This window comes from Pieris rapae, chromosome 5, assembly GCF_905147795.1.
Source record: "Pieris rapae chromosome 5, ilPieRapa1.1, whole genome shotgun sequence".
Taxonomy (NCBI): domain Eukaryota; kingdom Metazoa; phylum Arthropoda; class Insecta; order Lepidoptera; family Pieridae; genus Pieris; species Pieris rapae.
In genome coordinates, this window is record NC_059513.1 from 10,497,088 (window position 1) to 10,508,059 (window position 10,972).

Sequence of the window (10,972 nt, forward strand, 5' to 3'; positions counted from 1 at the left end):
CGGTTCCACTTACAAAAGATGAGCCTTTGCCTGCAGTAACCTAAATAAAGTACGTTTTTTCGGTAGTAGATAAATACCAAAAACCATTAATTAATCATTGATACTGATATAAGACTGCCGATAAGCCTAAAGCTATTTTTAATAAGGTATCTTAAAGCGACCCCTGCTACGTCTGTCGGCACGTTATATTTATTCGAGCTGAGGATAACAAAGGATTCTATAACAAATGGTCGAACGTCAGCTGCCTCGTGTTGCGCCATAAAAAATAGGCCAATGCCTTCGATGGCGAAAAAAAGTTAAAGAAATGTTAAAGATGACGGCAGGTGCGGTGTCAGCTGCTCGCGCACCTTTGTATTAATTGAGGTGCGCGCGCGCCGTTTTATTCTGTTTGCCATCACTAAAATACTTTGACCCGCACAATCCATTTTATTGCGATATCATAAATTACAAAAACATCTATTTCCGTTTAAAGATCAAAGACCTTGTTTATTTAATTACTTTAACAGATAGGTTTAATTAAAGGATTTTTTTAATGGAACGTACAACATAATATTAAATTCGATTAGTAACATAAAATTATATAGAGTTAAATTCGTATTTTTAGATCTAGGAAAATAATTAGTACCCACTAGTTTTTAGCAACCACTATATAAGGATGTATTTATATGCTTTCGTCAGTGACACCGCCCATTTTCTACTTCAGTTTTTCTGTTTCTTGCATTAATGTTTGTAATTAGTAAGTATAAAGTTTGTCTTTATATTTTTTATAGGCGAATAGGAATTTTCGAGCAGAAAGTCAGTTTAGCAACAAAAACATAGAAAAATGCAATAATTTTGTTAGATATTCTGAATAATAAATACATTAGTATATGTAATTTTGTTGTATGAAATTGTAAAGGCATATATATATTTTTTACTTTGTCATTACAACAAATACATGTAAAAATACGAATTGTATAAAAATGTTGTAACTATTGAGACTAGGAGAGCAGGTAAAGATGAAAGTAAATTTATAATAAATAGTGCATCATGTAAGTGACTTCAAATGAACTCGTATGCACGTGCTAATGCTCACGGCACTGACCCACCCGACGCGTGGCTGAACCATCTGCCAGTAATTGCACCGACCTCCTTCGACTTCTAACCGCCCAGTACTTACGGTCGAGAACCCCGTCATTAAAAAGCCAATCAAGCCATCTGCTTGCTGCAAGAGAAATAATGTATATGATAAATATAATAACATATATATTAACTATATATACATATATAATTACAAGAAATAAATAATTAAGACGCAATGAAATCATTTCAATTATTGACACAATGCGTCATGCTTATCTTTGTAGTGTATAATTTCATTTATAGTAAATACCAATTTCAAAATAAGACTTTTTGTAATAAAAATTGTGTAAACCTATATTTGTAGTATAATTCTTTCTTTTAAAAAACTATATTTTTATATACTATAAAAAAGTAATACATTCTATATAGTTTGTTTGTGCACTCAAGTTTGTGTTTAAATTTTGCACTAAAGCTATAAGCATACTGAATTAGTTTCTTAATAAAAGTATAGCAGGTAGCTTTTAAATTACGTAAATAAATAAAAATAGGAAAACTAAAAAAAATAAACAAAACAACCCATCGTTGCGCATTTATTTTTAAAAACACATTCCATTTTTGACATTTCCACTTGAAATTACAATCAATTTTTTACAAACACTTGATGAGCATGGAATAAAATGAGACATTTATTAGTGGCTACACTGCATATAGCAGTTATCTCCTTTCCATGTAATACATTGCTTTACATATGACATTAATACAGTATTATGGTTAACTAGATGCTAAAAATAAAACCAGTATTTTATTCGAACTACGTATTAATTTACATTGCATGTATTTATCTATTTTACATATAAATGAAATAGCAATAGTCTGTAGGTATACATATGGTTATGAATATAACATGCAAGTAAATAACCTTTGTATATATTGTTAGATACATCGTCTGAATTATATCCAATTTCCAAAAATTAACTATAAAACATTTTCCATGTCTATATAAAAAAGCAACAATATTTCAGCCCAAAACTATTTATTTTTGGGCTGAAATTTCTATATTTTCTTTAAAAGTAAGTAGACCTTTAGACACCTAAAAATACAATTTCAAATTTTACCTCTATCAGTCTTTGGCATAAACTTACATCTAGAACTAAAATTTGAAATGCATTAAATTCTTTCATCCCAACATTCAAGTTAATAAAACGGCACCTCACTTATATGTTTTTAATCAGGAATAGGTATATCTACAAATTGAAAAACATAATATTTTCAAAAGAATATAGGAACTTAATATAGAACCTTTCTGTGGTCAGTAATTTGGTAATTATTCTGGCAACATATCTCCGGAAATAAATAACGGTGTGACAAACAAGTGTTGCCATACATCATGTATTGGTTTACCTTTACAAAATAAAACCCTTAAAAAAACTAAAAACCGAGCTATAAACAATCCATTATAGAATATCAGAAAACTTTAAGTTTATGATCTAATATTTCTTATAAATACATATTTACATTTAAAATACATAAAATTAAAATATGAATTAGGTCGTATTTCACTATAAATTTTTCATTCAAAGAATTCATTATTAGACTTTAAGAAAATGTATATGGATAAATATTAATTTAAAGTCATGCATAACAAAATGTTTTAACAATTAAATAGTTCGCTTTAAAGAAATTTAAGGGAAATTTTTAAAAGCACAATACATTTATGTAACATTCATTGAATGATATATTGTGGTCACACATACATATAATGGCAAAAATACTAGAACCCAGAAAGTCATAGACATTAGAGAATGAGACAAAAGTAAATCCTATAACTATTGTCTCTGATTGTGATGTTTTTAGTATAGCCTATGGGTTTAATAAATTAAAGGTTATATTCGCATTGACAGGTGAATCACACAACTTGAAATACATTTCTCACAAGTCTTAACAAGTGCCATTTTGAAAAACAATTATGAAATGTAGAAGAAGAACACAAGACTGTTTTTACAAATTACTAAAATGTTTGGTGTTCCATAAGCAAACGTCAATGTCATTAGACTGTCAAGAGTAAATCTAAGTGCCAAGTAAGACACCTGTCAAAACGTATTTATTAACATTAAAACAGGTAATGTGTACTCTTAATCGCAGTCGAAATCGGTGTGGTAATTTTGCGTTCTGTTAACGGACGACGAAGAGTCCGTGCTGGTATCAGACTGGGTCTGAGGTGCCCAGCGACCATCTGAAGTCACAGAAGCACTGGAATCTGAAGAAGTGCTCATATCGCGTGGGGAATCCCAGGTGCGGGTGTGGAACCCCCGACGAAACATCGGGTGTGTCGAACGATGGATTACTACGCGAGGGGCTGGAATTAAGTATACATTGATTTACAAAGAAATTGACACATTCTATTTTATATATATTTATTATTATTGAGATTACGAATCATAATATTATTTGATTGTTTAATGGTTTGAAATCATTATTAACTAATAAAAGTACGAATATGATTATCTAAGCCAGTGTTAAAAGGAATCAATCTAAATTAAATGTAATATAAAAATTATTCGTGGCTTTGTTGTTGGCACTTTAGCCACATAACGATATCGATAGAGTCATGATATTATATTATAAAAGGCAGAGTGTATAGACGAAAGCTTATAATTAAGATAAACAAGTTTGTTATAAAGGAAGGTGATGCTAAACCTTATTTAAGTCCTAAAAACTCACATATAAAGGTCAGATGTCGTGGCGGACGAGTGTGAGTTGTGTTGGTAGTGGTGGTAGAACTGGAGGTGGTGGTGGTGGAGCCGTCGGATGCGGGAGCAGGCGCCCGTGGCTCTGGGCGGTAATTGGCCGGGAGTAGAGAGCACCGGCACACGGGGCATGTGGCGTGAAGTTCTAGCCACGGGTTTATGCAGTTCGAGTGGAATATGTGCTCACACTCTAGGCGGGAAACCATTTCACCTGGAACAATTATGTCAATTGTCATTTGAGACTTGACAGTTAAAAATATATTTAAATGAGCCTGTATGGATTATCGTACATATGGGGCGTTCAAGTATTACGTAAGCAGATTCACTGCAGTCCTCTCCTCCTTCCTCTTGTGAGAAAAAAGTATTGCTTACTTTTACATGAAAATTCTCAAAAATAATAATAAATAAATATATTAATCTTTTGTATGAATTCACTCCAATGCATTCATTTTCAAGCATTTTCTGTGTGGATAATATGTAGATAAGTAAGTAAAATACAATAAATACATTTTAAAAAAATCATTTTCAATTACGAAATGGTTGACCATTTAAGGTGACTATGTGACCAATTTTTCCATTTGGCTACGACATTCATGAATAATAAATTAAAAATTTGTTTTGTTTGATAGACCATTAATGAAGGTGGCCATATAATGCACGCTACGATCGAGATGCGCAAGTGAAATTGAGTCGACCATTAAAATTATTTTTCATATATTATAATAATACTAATACTATCCCTGCATACTGTTCCATGTCTAATTGTTAATTATTAGTATTTGCAAATAATAATAAAAAATATCAATCCAGAAAATAGTACAATTTACAATAAAACATTACATTAAAGAAGACATAAAAAGTTTACGATAAGAAAGTTTTGTCAATTATCTGGTTTTTATATTTTGTATATTGTAGCAAAAACCCAGAACATGTTTAAATACAATACATTTATATATGTTAGATTTGAACTATACCTACCTAACAGGAAGTTTTCCCAGCAAACAGAACAAGGCATGTTGGCGGCTGCCTGTTCCTCGGTGACAGGTTCACTGGGGATGGCATTGAGGATATCTCTAGGCATTGGTGGAGCACCTGAGTAATCAAGCTGACCCATGAGCTGGGTCACCACTGCATCCAAAGCTGGAAGTAGATCATATGATGCTTAGTACTGTACTAGTTCTTAAAATTGTATTTAATACACCAAATACAAATGATTTAATAATTACCAGTTGTAAATAATTATTGACTGAGTTTAACAATATAAAACTAAAATTAAGTGGGAATTTTAGTAACTTTGGACATCATTCAATGAGTTAATTTAAAAAAAATACCTTCTCCTCCAAACACATAATCCCCTGGTGATCTCAGAAAGCCCAAAGTCCTGGCTCCTGGTGGTCGATTGCCGAAGCGACGACTCAACATTGACGAACGCACCTCGTTCCGAAGACGATGTCTAGTCGCTTCACTGTAACGCACAAGTAGAACTTTGAGATGTTTAACTTGAAGGAGACTTAAACTTTCAAAACAATAATGTATAAATAACCCACAATGATCTAAGTGCCTTAATCTTCAACATTACTTATGTTGAAAACATCAGTGTATAAATCAAATACAAATGCAACATTGGCCATGTTGGATTTGGACAAGTTTAATAATCATTTATATGCAAAGAAAGCGGTTCATTTAGATTGATCAATTATATAAAAAGACCATACAACTAGCCATATGAAGATAGGCATGCAAATTAAGTGCTAAAGTATGGGCACTGTCTCTGTATTTGATAAATAATATTGTTAATATCTTTTTGGAATTCATTTTTGCACAACATGCACCAAAATATTTAATCAACAGACTTGTTATGATTTCGTCCTTATATTAAAAAATAGATATCAAAGCATTAGGTCTATACTTATTTAGTTAGCAAAAATTTGAGAAATATATCAGGTAGAAATTCTTGATAATAATTATCCACACCTTAACCGATTCCCTGACATCAGGAACACCACATCTTGTAGTATGTTGGGCACATTCTGAAATAGAAAATATCTATGAAGAATAAAAATCTAATCATAAAGTTACTTTAAATTGATATGCCCATAATGACCCTAAAACAATAGTTGGCAACACTTTATTAAATAATAAAGTATATTAAACAACTTACATTCAATGTAAATCCTCGGCGATGAATATTGCCCCTATTATTGGTACCATTGGTGTTGCTCATGTTGGCATCACTGAATGTCTGACCCTGCTGTGAAGGTCTATCTGCTCCATTTTCAAGCTTCTCAAGAAATCCACTTTCACAAAATGGACATGTGTAGTTCTAAAAATAAAGATTCAAAAAAAAACTATTTTTTTATTGGTAATTTAATAAATGTATGAGCAATGGCTGTGCATTACTGCTCAGTCGGGGTTTTCTCCATTTTATAGGTCGTCATTATCTCAATAATTAGACAAACCCTGTTAGCTTAGTTGTGTTTAAATTTCATATTGATTTACAGTTTTCTTTTGAGTTACATATGTACAATATATACATAATCATAATATAAATGTTATAAACACAATATAACATAAATGTTATAAACTCATAGTGAATTCATCAATAAATTGAGAAATGTTACATAAACAATACACTGCATATTATCTATATATATTTTTTACATAATATATATGAAAAACTGTTTTGATTGGTTCATACATATTTTGTATATATGTTTATACTTTATATGTATACTATATTTGCAACATTTTAAGAGTGTGCTGGTTTCTAATTTATTTGTGTAGTTACTTGTATGTTCTAAACAATTTTAATATTATACCAATAAAAAGTAATCAGGATGCAATCTTGCATATGAGCAATTTCATTAAATTATATCCCGGTTACAAAATTGATTTAACATAAACTTACTTTTCTAGAGATAATAGTATTTTCTTTAATAGGTAATGTTTGTGTTAAAATTACCTATATAAGTTTTGTGAAAATTAATTAAGTAATAACTTAGTTGATTATAGTAAACACGAGTTATTCTCATTTTAATATGTATAAATGCTTACTACTGAATAATGCTTGTAGATAAGCAAAATACAAACCCAGACTGGTCTGTACACGACATACTAAAATGAGGGCCTATGTTATTTTAGTAATTCAACCTATTAATAACATGTATGTATGTTTTGCATATATATATATATATGGTTATCATAATAAATCAAAAACAATGTTACTGGAATCTCAACTGAGTAAACAATCAATGACACCGTGACCTTGGAAGTGGAGATAATAATTTAACCTATTTTTAAAGAAAAATTATTAATTGCGTCATTAAAACGATTTATATTGATTTTTACCTCCACAATATCTTCAAACATATAAATGTTACATCTATGGCAAAAATAGCGAACCGAGGGTCGAGTTTCCACCGCAGCATCAGCCATCGTTAACTTTTAATTACTTTTACACCAATATTTTATAAAAAGACTTAAGAATTAAATCCTTAAATGAATATTGTGCTTTCAAAGTTCAATCGAACAGAAATTTATTAGTAGCCATTTTTATTTTTTGAAACATACTTTATGACAGTTGACAACCGATTGTATTAATATTCAATACTGTGAAAAAAATATTATAGGGGTCTTCCGTCTTGCAGTCAAATAGTGTAATAATGTTGAAAGTCAAACACTAAATTTTTCCACCCGAACTGTCATTTTCATTCAAATTGAATTTATGTTTTTAGTCTTCGTGCCATCTGGAGTATAATTTATGGGGCTTCTAAACGGGCCATGTTTTTCTGCAATTGATGGCTGCACTATTGGCAATTAATTGTCCGGCCATCACAAAAATGTTTTAATGTAGATGATGGCCGAGCAATCTATGGCCGGGCCATGTGTTGCAATATGTCAGCAATATAGGTTGTCATGTGTAAGTTGGCGTGTGGCAGAAAAACGTACTAATTTTGCTCGAACAGCGGCTTTGACAGGTAAAGTATTGCCAGTTAAAAGTGATATTTATATCCCCAAATTTAGGGAAAAATAATAATAGCTTTTGAAAGTAAATGTGATTGATGGATAACTTAAAATATTTTTTGTTTTAGTTAAAGTGTTAGTTCGTTAGTAGAGTTCGTTCAAAAGAATATTTTCAGACATAAATGTTACTGGCCTCTCTGAAAACATGGAACAGAGAATCCATAATGCATTTTCCAAAATAACTGCTGAAGAATGGCAGAAATACTGTAATCACTTTATAAATGTTGCAAAATAATAATCGTATAACAGACAACCGCCTTGAAACAGTAATGGAACCATTTTTAATTGATTTGAATAGCAGCGGCTCAGATTCTTCTGACACTGAAGAATTCTTGGAAGGAATAATGCCTCTAACAGACCACAATTACTATAAAAAATAATTTTTGTTATTATAATTTTTTATTTACCTTAAGTAATATCTAAGAATATCCATCAATCCAAAATAAACAAAAAAAGGGGCAACACAGAGGGTTGTAGGAGGCTCCGCCACGAAACGCCAACTTATACTTGACAGTCTATAGTATGGCCCATGATGCAGACTCCTAAACGGGCCACACATACCGGCAACAATGGCTGATGAAATCACACTTGTCGCAGCAGCTTATATTAATTTTAAAAGAACAGAAAAAGAAGAAATTAAGGATTCGACCTTATTTAAATAGGCGTGAAACTGTAGACAATTTGAGTCTAGCAATAATAAGCCTTGATAATAAATTATTCAAGAACTTGGCTAGAATTTCAAAAGGCGACTTTGACTTTCTCTTAAACAAAATTGGACCAAAAATAAAAAGAAATGATACAAACATGAGAACAGCAATACCTGTTTCATCGCCATCACGAGATTTGCGATAACTCTACGGTTTTTGGCAACAGGAGATTCATTTAAAAGTTTTATGTACCTGTTCCGAGTGTTAGATTTCAACTTTTATACAAGAGGTGTGTACAGCTATTATAGAAGGATTAAAATAATACATCAAGGTAAGTTAACATAGGTTTATTAAATATGTTACGCATAGGTAGTAACTATTATGTACTTTTTAAATTTAATAATAATAGGTATCTAGTAGCAGCATATTCGTTTTTATTTTCGCCAGCATCGCGTATAATAATTTGAGCCTTTTAGTACGTGGTTTTGGAGAAGTATCGACGGCTTCCAAAGTGTCGGTTGTTTGTGATTCTACGACTTCACGTGGGTCAGCACTGATGTCAGTATGTAGTTTCAGTCGCCTGTGAATGCATAAAATTTTTAGTATATCTTTAAGCCTTTCAGATGCCGTCAGGAGTAACAGAATGGAAACAAGTTGCAAAAGATTTCGAGGGAAGAAGTTCAATTTATCAATCGATATATTTAACATACGTAATACAGAGATATGTACATTTATAATGACTAAAATATTTTATTAAAGATACTTACGTTAGAAGTTTTCATTTTCACTATGTAATCCTATATTCGTGGTATTTTGAGTAAAGAGAAACGATATCGCATCTTAAGCAAACCACTTTACTGTTTTACCGCCAGCACTACCACTTTCCTTCTTTTTCTCCTCATTATTTGCGTAAGTTCTTAGGCTTCGGAATTTTTTGTAAGCCTCGTTACTTGTTATGCCAAACTTTTCAGCGATTTCATTCCATGCATCATTTTTAGAATTTCTATCTTTTTGTAAGCCGGTTTTTATATCCCACAACTCGGGGTGCAAATGTATTTCTTCAATAAAATCAGTAATTGTCTTGTTAGACCAGTAACCATTTTTACGTAGTTGTCAAAATCCAGCTGATCGCAAAACACAGAATATAGCAACAGGCACACTTCACTCATAGCAAACTTCATGTCGCGTAGAAAAGGATACACTATGCCATAACAAAGAGAGTGACTGAAACAACAATAGAACTGGCTGTGCAATATTGCAGTTGAATTCGATAGCCTAGCGATCGTTCGGCAACCCATCGGGGCCACATCGGCCATAAGTGGCTACACAAAACATGTTTGGCTATATGGCCGGGACATTACTGCAACATTGCATAGTGTGGCTGACATTGTTTGCAATGTTGCCGGGCCATGTGTTGCAGCCATCAATTGCAGCAAAACATGGCCCGTTTAGAAGCGCCATTAGAAATTTTACCTAAAAATATTACATAATACAACGTTATTTTTATGTAAAATTTCTATATTATGTATTCCGTTTCACGTCTGAGGTCCATTAAGAGAGATGTGTTTGTTATCTCCTGGTGGCTTGTAAAGTTATATTATATAACTAAAAAACACATTATTTATTTCCGATAGAATCATGATGATGAAATAAACAATAAAAAGTAAGAGTAGTAATAAAAGTTTAGTTTAATAAAGATGACAATAATATTTTCATTGTTCCAGGTTTTCTACGTAATTATAATGAAGTAGAAAATCTGGCTACTCATTAAGCGGCCGAAAGACCTGAGAAAGAGACTTTTCTGATTGAGTCTCAGCATTCCGACTTTTATTTTCTAGATTTCGATAATAATATTTCTTAAATGTACTCTTAATGTCGCCAATTTTCCTTAGCAATAATTTAATTTATGGAATATCTTTCTAAAAAATTAGCGAAGCAACAGCTGATTACTTGATTGTCTATACGTTTCTATTTGAGAACCGAAAACGAGATGCAAAGTGAAGGAATCATGCCATGCAAGAGAGTCACTGACAATTTCTGCGCGATTGGTTTAGCTATGGATATTGCTTCAAGGATATGTTTGACTAATTTATTGGATGAAATCTTAACATCGTTTAGAGTCTCACAAATTGAACTATGACAGATTTGTGAACTAAAATATATCTATATGCAAGATGATCATTTATAAATAGTTTTGCTAAGTATCAAACTGCATCAAGAGGAGCCCGGAAGCGACATTTTGTTGACAAAATTTTCCCTTTTTATACCAAAAGGGGGGAAAATGTTTTCTTTGTTGAAAATCTTCAACACGTCGAAAGAAGTTGTTTTTCGTCTCGTGTCCAGTTAAAGTTAACAGATGTTAAAGATTCCTAACCAAAATCAGGTACGCTTCCATCTGTAATTTCTACACTTGAGTAAGGAGGTTAACTCGGGGTTTTGTTTAGATTTATGGAAATATCTATGTTAGATCGTATCTCCAGTATTTTCTGGATG

General features: G+C 31.9%; 1 protein-coding gene and 1 long non-coding RNA gene across 2 annotated transcripts; both read right to left on the minus strand.

The window, feature by feature from the left end:
• Positions 1 to 1,623: 1,623 nt before the first annotated feature.
• On the minus strand, positions 1,624 to 7,406 carry LOC111003565 (E3 ubiquitin-protein ligase RNF126-B). The gene is made up of 7 exons (XM_022274152.2): positions 7,158 to 7,406; positions 5,971 to 6,132; positions 5,784 to 5,839; positions 5,141 to 5,274; positions 4,788 to 4,949; positions 3,784 to 4,020; positions 1,624 to 3,418 (listed from the first exon to the last, which is right to left on the minus strand). Exons 1-7 carry the CDS (start codon positions 7,242 to 7,244, stop codon positions 3,195 to 3,197), a joined length of 1,062 nt encoding a protein of 353 aa, XP_022129844.2. The 5' UTR covers positions 7,245 to 7,406; the 3' UTR covers positions 1,624 to 3,194.
• A 1,405-nt stretch (positions 7,407 to 8,811) lies between these two features.
• Positions 8,812 to 9,942, minus strand: LOC123689222. The gene is made up of 2 exons (XR_006750245.1): positions 9,247 to 9,942; positions 8,812 to 9,059 (listed from the first exon to the last, which is right to left on the minus strand). It is a non-coding gene; the product is annotated as an uncharacterized LOC123689222 (long non-coding RNA).
• Between the last annotated feature and the right edge of the window lie 1,030 nt (positions 9,943 to 10,972).

Excerpts from the sequence above, each read along its gene's own strand:
- LOC111003565 (XM_022274152.2), bottom strand. The coding sequence starts at position 7,244 with ATGGCTGATGCTGCGGTGGAAACTCGACCCTCGGTTCGCTATTTTTGC. Across the intron at positions 4,021-4,787 it reads CTGGGAAAACTTCCTGTTAG|GTGAAATGGTTTCCCGCCTA; the intron begins GTAGGTATAGTT and ends TAATTGTTCCAG. Across the intron at positions 3,419-3,783 it reads ACGACATCTGACCTTTATAT|CCCCTCGCGTAGTAATCCAT; the intron begins GTGAGTTTTTAG and ends ACTTAATTCCAG.